We start from the raw sequence: 11,278 nt of genomic DNA on the forward strand, positions 1-11,278 counted from the left end.
TATATGTATATATTTATATATATGTATATATACATATATACATATATCACTATATCGAGAATTGTGCGCTGCGTTTACGATTTAAGCTAGTTCATTTGTAAATAAAAACTATTTGACTCTTTGACTTTTTTGCGGTATTAATTATACAGCACAATACTTCAACCTCAATCCCATAATTCCCGTCCCGTAATCTCGCGTCCATTAGTCTAAGCCGAATGAGCAAAATCCCAGTAAGCGAAATCTTCTTTATTCCGTTCGTAAAATATTTCCTATATTTGCGCTGCGAAAGCGACAACGACGTCGCTTGACAATGCTACAGAAACAGTGTAGCAGACAGTACAGATGCAGTCGATGATGCTTCCTTCTTCTGTTCGACAGTTGTCTCCGCATTTATAGGTCGTCTAGCGTTCTGCTTTGCGCTTTATGCGCCTTGCGAAGAGTGGGATAATTATAACGCTCAAGCTACACAAGCTAACTGTTGGTACATGAGGCACATGCCGGCATTGTCTTCCAACGTACCGTCCATGTTGACACCCGGACCAAACGCTACCCTTATACGAAAGGGAGTAGTCCAAGTCTCGACTCGGCAATTACCCTCTGCGTCGAGTTCGTTTCGGCCGCACAGTGAACTGCCGCAACGCTCCAAATTGCAGATACCTGCCATGTTGTTTCCCGGCTAAAACAGACATTTGCACAGCTGAACTATTAAACGAGATATCGCTTCTGTTTTCTTACAAAGTGTGCCAAAGTTACTGTAATTAACCCTTCGTACACACGACGATATTCCAGTCCTTTACTAAATACGACGAGTTGTTCGTGGCCCAGCTTAATTTTCGGCTTCACTTTTATAGGTATACAGAAATTATTAAATAATTCTTATAATACTCTCTCTCTCTCTCTCTCTCTCTCTCTCTCTCTCTCTCTCTCTAACGTCTTTAAAAAATATTTATAAAGTTGTATATTAAAAAAAAAAGAATAAATAAAGACCATTACTTAATGAAATGTTCCCGTATTTCAAAGAGAAGGAATACGCAGAATATCAATCGCATGTATTAAGGGTTAATCCTCTTATACTAAAATTCCAGTTTCCAAATTATCACGTAAGTCCAAATTGAAAATTGTTGATAATAAATTTGAAATAATACAAGATGACGTTTATAAATACAATTCATATACATTACTAGGTATTACTAGACTTTTTTACATAATAATTACTTAGACAGCACATATTTAAAATCGGAATATAAAACGTTTTGTCTCAATTTTGGACATACGTGCTATTCGAGTATAATAAAGAAAATATTTATTAAACATAACGTACTGTAATAAATTCCTCGAAATCGCAAGGAATAAGTATCCTGTCTCTGCACCGTCTTCCGAAGAAAGGTATCGAATTCATATTGGAAATAAAAGCCATTTCCTGTTCAGATAATCCTGCTCCCGATCCCTCGACAATGTCCATGCCGGAACCGTTTACAGGAGTGACATTTGGATTGACAGCTGTAGAAGCATTTCCGCTGTTTGCAGTGATCATTGCGGGAACTGTGTTATTGGTCGTATTGGACATATTTTGAGATCTATTAGGACCTATCCGAAAAGAGTCTCGCGTGCAAGGCTGATAAGAGATACCGCACATGTCTCTTTCCTGACGTACGCATAATAGGTAATCGCGTTCGGCGAGATATCTGCCGTTCGGGAGATAATTAAATGTCCTCAGTGTGCCGTTGGGTGAGCGAAAGTATTGGAGACATCCTACCGGTGCACGTTGCTCGAAACCCAGCTGTATCACCCGCATCTCCCACATTCGTGACTGCAGTCCGCTTGGCAGCCGGAAGTTTAAAGTGATTGGTTCGTTCCCTTCGCCCACGTCCACGTATACTGTGTCGAGATATAAAGCAGTCTGTGCTATTTAAATTTCTCGAAAAACGTACACGTGCGAGTGATGTCCCGCGCGTGCAGAAAAATCCAATTTTAACGCTATTAGATTCGCGGTACTACAAAAGCTGCAATTATAAAGCTTGTGTAAGAAATTGTACAAGCAGTACTCACCATGTTGCCCGCTGTTCCATCCGCATAATTCGAAAGATGTCCTGTTACTGTTAATTACCATGACATCTCCATCGCACACGCCAGTCAAGGCGTTTGGCTGACCCTAAAACAGGTTTTACTTTTACATATATTACGTACACGAAAAGAACGATTTGTCTGAAGAGTATCTAAAAATTTAACTAAATTTAAATCTGAAAATAATTTTATTAAACTATCAAAATAATTATGATAAAATAAAAAAAATATATCACGACAAATAATGCCGATGTGAGCCAACACAGGATGTTCGAGTGTAAATTAACAAAACCATTTATTAGAAAAGTGAATATACATATACGTTTCAACCCTCGATTCGGATCCTCTTCAGTATAATAAACTTAAGAAACATCGAAAACACAAACAAAATTAAAATCGCAAATTATTCGGAAAAAACGTATTAAAAAGAGAATGCTCTAACACGAGTTAATGGTTAATTTATTGGATGTCGTAAACTTGTCGAAATTTGGACGTCGATTGATGAAGTCAAACAAGTTGTGTATAAGCAACCATATTATTATTAAATTTTCCGAATAACAAAAAGAAGAACTAGACTTCTCACAGAGGTGCTGATGGTTTGCAACAATGTTGCAAAAAGTTTTGACATTCTTGCAACTCTCTTGAGCGCACAAAATTTTGATGGTGTAACAAAATTATATTTTTAGATCTGAATCTAGCTAAATTTTTAGATACTTTAGCAAAACTATTCTTTAATTTAATTTTCTTTCCGTGTACCTTTTCTGCTTTTGCGATTACTCCATATATACACATCGCTAACTCAAATGAATTACGTGTGTGTTTTATTTATGTTAAATGCGATATATTTCAAATATGCTAATGTCATTTGTCGCCATTTATGTAAAAATGACGTCTACTGTCGTAAAAAATGACGATAAATAACATCAGCTTGCCACCTGGAATTGTGTAATATAAGAACTAATACACAATTTTTCTTCATAATTACTTTATTCTTGTGTGTATTTTGCCTTTTCCTCTTTTCTTTCCCTTCTTTCTTTCTCCTCGTTTACTCATTCTTTCTCCAAATTTATTTATAGTAAAATTAAACTGTAATATCTACCCAGGTAGCATAATGTTCAAAATCGGGATATAAGATGTCTTAAAGATGCCTTTATATGTTCTAAACTTTAAACATTGTGCCGTCTGGGTGAAAAACGGCACTGACGAAGATTTTCACAAATGCTGTTAATATTGAACAGTATCTAGAAAGTAATGTTGTGTGTGTATAGCGTAGTTATTTGAAGAAAAAAAAATTCTGCATTCTTCGCACGTGTTAGTATCGACATTATCTTGATAACTCATGGAATATTAGATGTACTAAACAGCACTCGGGGGAATCGACAGTTGCAACTAGCCTATTCCTAGTAGATAACACTATAATAATGAGACATTCCTGAGACTTACAATGTTGAAATGGACGAAGTCGATCCTCAACTGGCTGACCTCCGTATCGATCTTCCGTACAAGCACTGAGCAGTTCATAGGCCGGTCGATGAGGTTGGGAAAACCAGGACTGGTCACGTAGGTCAGATTATTCTGTACCTCATTGTCGCAGCTTGCCGTGACTGTAAACCATATTAATTACTGACACAGTTAACAAAATACTTGTACCGACTGTAGGACGTTTGAGTTTCGTATACCCTTCGGAATATTTAATTGGGGTAAGAATCCACGATATGAAGGCCTCGCGCACAATTCCGTAGAATTTTACATCCGAATTTAAACTGATTCAAACAAGACCGAACACGAAGTAATAGCGTTTATCGCTAAACTCGTTAAATTAATATTAGCGACGGTTAATAAAAGATTAGATAATTGATGAACGAAGAATGAATTGCCTCGCATTTAAAGCTCAGACTACTAATGCTCGAACGCTTAAAGCTCAAGCTAATAATGCGTTGTTAGCCTTCTAAAGTTAAGTGGGAAATCAGACACCTGAGTTCTATAGTGGCTTTTCTAAGGAATAACAAACTTTTATACTTGATTTCCTTCCCCTATTATTACGCTTTAAATAGTTCTTTTCTGCAACGTCTTTCCAAAATCTATTAATTTTTCATGTAGATTGATCTACGTCAGGAAAAACACGGATGTACAAATGCGAGAAATTATGACATAGTCACTATTAATTGATCAAGAATAACCTGTTAGGTTTTCGCCGAAATTTCCTGTTTAAAATTCATGTCTATGTGGACGGATTAAATGCGAATGCCAGACATTCTAACACTTTCGTAAAGTATCCACTGTGGGCGTCGCCTGTGCGATATTCTCACGAACAGCCTCCGGCTTCGATAACGAGTTCTCCATTCAGGCATTCAGTGACCGTTTTAGAATCTCGAGACGCTATTCAACGGCCCGCCGGCTAGAAGAAACGCTGCCTTCGCATGTAGATCTTACTTCCTCTGGTGGTCCAAGGAAACAACTCGGTGGGCAATATAAAAAATGTATGAGCGGCTGATGTCGCGTTGCAGGAAGTGTGCATTCAACGATTCAACGAAAAGAGTATAAAAAAGCAAAAAATAGACAAGATAGATAACCTTTTGATCTGAAGCTCGCGAATCATATACGCACCGTATCTATATATAATATGTGTTGTGTATGCAAATTAATATATACATATGTATGCACATATGTAATGTAGAATCTTACTTGGATAAATACGATATCTCAGAATCTCCGATCTATATTTTTAATTCTAATAACAGATCTTTGATAAATTTGCAATTAATTTTCTTTCATTTTTGTGTTACAACTTTTAAGGAGGTTTTGTCTGTACACAATATCAGCTAAAAAAGCCAGCATCAGCCAAAAAATTTTTATTATCAATACACATTGAAATCAATTTCAAAAAATAAAACAATGAATTGGCTTATCAGGGCTTTAAGCAGTAATGCGAAAGTCCTGATCGAAGTAATCATATTTGCTGCAGTAAATAACTTTTAAATGCAAGTGAACCAAATAAAATATTTTAATATTTTTAATATTATATTTATTATAGTTTTATTAGTATATATAAAAAATTTGATTTAATTTATAACGCTACAATCTATGACCTTATCAAATTTGTGAAGTACTACAAAATGCCATTTTATACAAGAATCAAAGCAAACAAAAAATTAAATAACCAATAAGAGAATTGTGTTCAAATTTTACATAAATAAACGTAATAATACAATTTATGAAACAATGTAATATATTATAGGACCGTATATGTAATAACACAAACTGTAGAAATCAATGCCTTAAACGGTCTAGTTGGATCTTAAATGCTTGTATGATTCTGTGTTAATTTATATACAACGTATGTAATCCTTTGAAACGCATGTCGAAATAATTTTTCGATCTTGAAACGCTAAACTACCGCAGTAATATCACAAGTTAAATTGACTAGCAATTTGGTGCTTTTTTGCATCTTTGAACGATCTTAATAATGCTGAGTGACATATTAAAATCTGTAAATAATTAATTCTTATATTGTGAAAAATATTACCTCGACCCGGATCTCTTGCTTTTTAGACGAGCGTTCTAAGTTTTTAGACCACCGAGGCAATAATTTATGAAATTTTTATATTTTTAGTCATGCTTTAATATGTAATACATACATCCTTAATTTTTTTTTTAACATACACATACATTTTTAACATAAAATATTACAACGTCTAATTTATATTAAAGATTAAGACCAGTTTGTCCCCACCTTTTGATAAATATTAGCTCATTCACTCTGTGCTCTCATTTTCTCTTTTTATCTATAAGCTCTCTTTTAACCATTAGATAAATTACTATATTGTTTACCTAAGCAACAACCGACCCTAAATATCTCAATGAAAACGTAGGCAGATAGTAAGTCCTGAGAGCGCAAAGAGCGCTTTAATAAATCGCGTATATTGAAAGTCTTCTTCGACAGAAATGTTACAAGTCAGAAAATATCAGTACCTAAAAGCATATACATATATATATATATATATATATATCCTTTTTTATACTGTTGTCCGCTGCTTATTACATAATTGCTGTTCTAATCCCGTAAAACTGCAATGAGCTATTTATATCTAAAGGTCACGTCCCTGTCTTTTGACCATGAGAGCATTAGAAATTTATTTGTTCGCGTTATAGCTCTCGTAAATTTGCTCGTGCACATGCATCATCTTTCTTCCGTAACACATTAAATTTCGCGATATTAAATTATTTCTGCGGAATGACGGCATCCGGCGATAGGCCGATATAAGTAAAACTCGGACTTTCAGGATGCGTATACGGATGGCAAGAAGTTGTATTCGCGAAATCGGTCAAGAATCCGTACGTACGGTATGGCCCTGTTTTCGACTGTGCAATAGCATGTATCGTGACGGAAAAAGCGAATGGATGCAGACCGAATAAAAAGCAACAAGGAGCGATTGGACGAGAGACTTTATAAAACGGAGACGGACGGTGGAACGGTTTCAGGCTAGCGTATATAAGAACTTTTCCGCGCTACATGAAACTTAAATTTAAGTAGCGGCATGAAATGAGGATGTTCGTTATAATAAAAGTTTAATCACCATCAAGATGTACACCTAAAAAGAATGCTACAAAATTTCTATTTTAGCTTTAATTAAATTATTTTACCTCCTCACAAAGAAAATTAACATCGTTAGCTGCATAATAGAATCTTAATCCGAGGAGATTTTTTTCGAGGAAATGAAATCGATATTAAATTTTTTAGAAATAAGTAAAATCTGTACTAAATTTATCTTCCGCTAGAAGTCTACATAGTTTGTCATCTAATCACCGTTAATGTATATAAATGGTGCATTACTTAACGAATTTCAAGTCGGTGCCTTCTCTAATTAATGAGAATTTAATACAGCAGCCAACTACGAAGTTGTTAAGTTTAACGTTGCAAATTTTAAACGTTTAGCGAAGTAAATTTTAGAATTGGAGATGAACACCGTTGATATCTTTCAGCAAATTTCAATGGATTTTGTGAGAATGTAAAGTTGAGTTTAAATTCTACAGAAAATTTATTGCTAGAAGGATAAATATGTATGTCGCACGTGTCCATAAAATGTAAAATTTTACGATATAACGCGCTTAGAGGAGACACAAATCTCGCAGTTCAATTACACATGGAACTGCATATTTGCAATACAGATTTTGAAAGAACGGTATGCTCGGTCACGCTCGATATTTGCGAATTGTTAAGAGCAATGTAAACAAAATATCATAGGGAGACAGTGGAGCTCGTACAGTACAACACTTGTGTCCGCACCGAAAGGCAATTAAATAACTGTATAACCTGGCCTTCAAGTTCTTCCTCGTGCGAACTCACCGGGTAAGCGTACCGTTCCTCCTTTTTTTCTTTCCTTCTTCGAGTGCTCCCTTTCACGGTATCGAGGAGAACGTGCTGCTTGAGATCGTCTCGGAGTTACACCCGGCTATCGCGATACCGTTAAACTTAGCAGAAAAGCGCTGATCGATTCGGCATCAAATCGACAAAGCGAATAAAACAATCGCGGTTGCACAGATACAATTTTAGACGCTAAAAATAACGTACGACTTCTAACCAGAAGTATATTTTCCGCTTTATTTTGAGACGATGTTAAACAGCAATGTCGCATAAAAGAAATAATGACGTAAGATAGCAAATCTGATCAATCAGTTATTTAAATTAGAAAAAAAAAAACGTTCAGTGTTTGCAATTATCTATACAAATTGCTAGATAAGTATCTAGATGAAGAAATGGCTTCGTCTTATCTTTATGTAAATTGTTAGAATATGTATTATTTCCATCTTTATCTTAAATTAAAAAAGTGCTATTTTTCAAATTATCTTATATTAATTGTATTATCCATTTTGCACCAATGTAGATTAATTTTAATCTCGGTTCAACTTTTATACTCTTCATTTTTTTCTTAGTTGTAAAAATTAGAGAAAAATTAAGAGTAAGTTAAATCGAGATTGAAGTTAATGTACATTGGAGGAAACGAGTATAAGATAATTTATATCAATGTATAGCGAGATTAGAATGTAAGATTTTAAAACATCTTTCTTTTTATATATGTATGTAAAATGGACGTTTAATCTTGTTAGATGAATGCTGTCCAGATTTTGTAATTTTGAGCATTGACTTGATGTGTCAACGCTATTGCCTATTGCTTTCTTTTTACTATTTTTAATTTAAAAAAAGAAAGTATATATGTACATACACTGAAAGAAAAGATTAGTTACTGCAACAAATTAAATGGTTAAATATGGCATAGGATTTTTAATTGGCTGTAGCAACCAATTTTTGGTTGCGTTAGTCAATCGAAATCTTATACTGACATTGCGGATAGGCTAATACAACCAACAATTGGTTGCAGCATCCAAAAATTGGCTGTTGCAACCAATTAAAAATGCTATGCCATATTTAACCATCTAATTTGCTGCAGCAGCAAATCTTTTCTTTCAGTGTACACTTTTAATTTTAACATTGAAATAGTTTTATGTTTAAAATTTAAATCTAAACAATTAAATTTTTATTTTTTATCCACATCTCAAATAGATTTTCTTCAAGTATAACATATTTTGTTATATATCAGTGGAGCGTCTTGGCATCAATATATTACTCGAAAATTGTCAGATAAAAAATTTGAAAAATTTTTATTTGTATGTAAGAAATAAAGATTTATATTATAAATATAAAAATGTGTATATATTGTTTCTATGGCTTAAATTATTTTGTTTAAAAACAATATTATCTTAAAATTATCTAGAAGAAATTATTTATAATTTCATTTTTTTATTTAGATAAATAAAAAATGAAATTGTCTTTATCTTACAATGTATTGATGTACAACTTATCTAATTTTTATGTAGATAATTTTGAGTTACCTAAACGGAATATTGTTCATAATTGCATACCTGAAATCAGAAATTTCTCTAAGCGCAACAAACAAATAAGGATAGAAAAATAACGCATAATATCTTGAGAAATTAATAATTTCATTAGGAATTAGAAATATTTAGGATATGAATACAAATTCAGAGAGATCATTTTTATTGCAACCAGAATGAATTGGCGCTTCTGTAGGTCCTCCAGATAGGTTTCACGACATCGCTTTAAGATGATGCGCATGACAAGTTATATTCACGTACGAATGACAGGTATACTCACATATGCAGCACACGCCAAAACCGAGCGCACACGGTCCGTGAGATTGCCCGCGCTGAATACGGCACTCATATGTGTTCATGCATATTCCCTGACGTCGTTTGTCCTCGGACAGGCACTCTTCTTCGACCGGAACGGGAAAGAAGTTCAGCACTGCGGATAAACGCGAAACGAGTCAAATAAACTGGGAAAAATTCCCTCGTCCGTTCTAACCGTAGACAATGTCACTTTCCGAAATGTAAATAAATGTAGGAAATAGATAAATTGGTTACGCGATTTGATGAAAATCTACAGATACAAATTTATAGAACGTTTTCGAGTAATATATTAAGAAAAAATGTAGTAATTTTAATAAATATTTATTTGAATAGTACCAACTAAACATTTACTTACAGTAAATAAATATTTATTCAATAAAAATAATAAATCAAATTAATGGTTCTTGTACCAAATAAATATATTTTTATATTTAATAAATATTTAGTTAGTACTATTAAAAAAATAATTTATTAAAATTTAGTACAATTCATCAATGTAGAATTATTTGCAATCCGCGTTATTTGCTTAGCGTCTTTTTATTGTATTTAAGTACCATTGCTTTACATTTTACGTTCGAACGAGGACTTCTCCAAAAGGCCTTCAATAAAAATTTAATTTCGCTGTTTTATCAATTTTTACTCGATTTTTTAAATAATTAATTCAAGTGCTGCGAATTAATCAATTATACATTTTTTAGAAATGAAAAGCATTAGATTGATGAAAAAAGCAAACAAGTAATTCAATTGTAAAAATATCATCAAAAACTAATAAATAGCATTTGCACAATTATTTATTGAATCGTATTATATAATTTATCATCATATGTATGTATCATTTAATACGCAGAAAATACATTTGGAAAAGTACCCTCGCAAAATTCTTAAAATTGCATGCACGCTGTAAAGAAAGGGATTTATTCTTTCATTTACATATCTCTCAATTCAGAAAACAAACGCGAATTATTAAAACGTTATTGAGAACTATACAAGGAAATAAAAAAAAGATTTGCTGAAGTATCCAAAATTTAGCTAGATACAGATCTAAAAATAATTTTGTTTGGATTACCAAAATAATTATATAAAACACTCTAAATGGTTGCTAGAATGTTTTGCCATTGACGCTTAAGAGTGTTACATATTTTGATGATCCAACAAAATTATTTTCAGATCTTTATTTGCACTGAGAAAAAAAAAGTTCACTAAATTGATTCAGCTCGTCTTTTTTTCTTTCGATAAAAAGAATATATATACATATTTATGTATTTAATTAAAACATATTATATTTTCTAGCGAAAGAAATAAAGATCGAAGATAAATTAATATTTATATTAATTTAGTCAAATAACCAATTGGTTTAGTCAAACAAGAACAATCTTTTTTCAGTATAGCTAAATTTTTAGATATTTCATCAAAATCGTTCTTTCCGTGTACGAATATTCCTCTTTTCAATTTCTTCACTTCGTTTGTGTAATGTTATAACGTTTGCAATGTACTCACCCCTGGAAAATCGAGTCGCGTCACGTTCAAAGAGCTCGTTAGACGTCGGCTTATCCGTTGCATGATTCGACCAGAGATTCAATCCTAAGAGCGACCATTGGTGTGTGATCTCCGGTAAGGTGAGTAGCACGCTAACGCTACTTAGCGTGAACCAGATAGAACACCATCTCCCCACCGACGAAAACGATGTTCCGGCTACCGTGGCGATACACAAAATAAATATCCCATAGTAGCGTGATAGCATAATCGCGCCTTCGGATTATCGGTACTTGCGAAAACGCATTCCTGATGATAGCACAAAGTCGTAAGGACACATCCACGCTAACAGTGAAGATCGAGGCCGCCGACTGACCGTCAATGGGACCACGCGAATGTGTCAGGCCCACGCATCTCAGGGCCTCTCCTGCCACCGGTTACGATATCCCCGTATGAGTTCCAATACGTTTTCGTATGTAGGTTGATTTTCATTCAGATGACGAAGGATACGTGTCATGACAGTTGTCAATAA

At 33.7% G+C, this 11,278-nt stretch overlaps 1 protein-coding gene across 1 annotated transcript; it reads right to left on the minus strand.

Moving 5' to 3' along the window:
* Nucleotides 1-69: 69 nt before the first annotated feature.
* LOC108767280 (uncharacterized) lies at nt 70-11,052 on the minus strand. Its single transcript, XM_018517039.1, has 6 exons — nt 10,771-11,052; nt 9,239-9,388; nt 3,508-3,668; nt 2,050-2,152; nt 1,322-1,878; nt 70-676 (listed from the first exon to the last, which is right to left on the minus strand). Exons 1-6 carry the CDS (start codon nt 11,012-11,014, stop codon nt 458-460), a joined length of 1,434 nt encoding a protein of 477 aa, XP_018372541.1. The 5' UTR covers nt 11,015-11,052; the 3' UTR covers nt 70-457.
* Nucleotides 11,053-11,278: the final 226 nt, after the last annotated feature.

This window comes from Trachymyrmex cornetzi, unplaced genomic scaffold (assembly GCF_001594075.2).
Source record: "Trachymyrmex cornetzi isolate Tcor2-1 unplaced genomic scaffold, Tcor1.1 scaffold67, whole genome shotgun sequence".
NCBI classification, from domain to species: Eukaryota; Metazoa; Arthropoda; class Insecta; order Hymenoptera; family Formicidae; genus Trachymyrmex; species Trachymyrmex cornetzi.

What these genes read in the sequence shown, in the direction of transcription:
- LOC108767280 (XM_018517039.1), bottom strand. Translation starts at nt 11,014, where the DNA reads ATGCTATCACGCTACTATGGGATATTTATTTTGTGTATCGCCACGGTA. An exon ending in TTTTGGCGTGTGCTGCATAT is followed by an intron (nt 3,669 to 9,238) that starts GTGAGTATACCT and finishes TATGGTTTACAG; the next exon opens with TCACGGCAAGCTGCGACAAT. An exon ending in ATTTCGAGGAATTTATTACA is followed by an intron (nt 677 to 1,321) that starts GTACGTTATGTT and finishes TGTCTGTTTTAG; the next exon opens with CCGGGAAACAACATGGCAGG.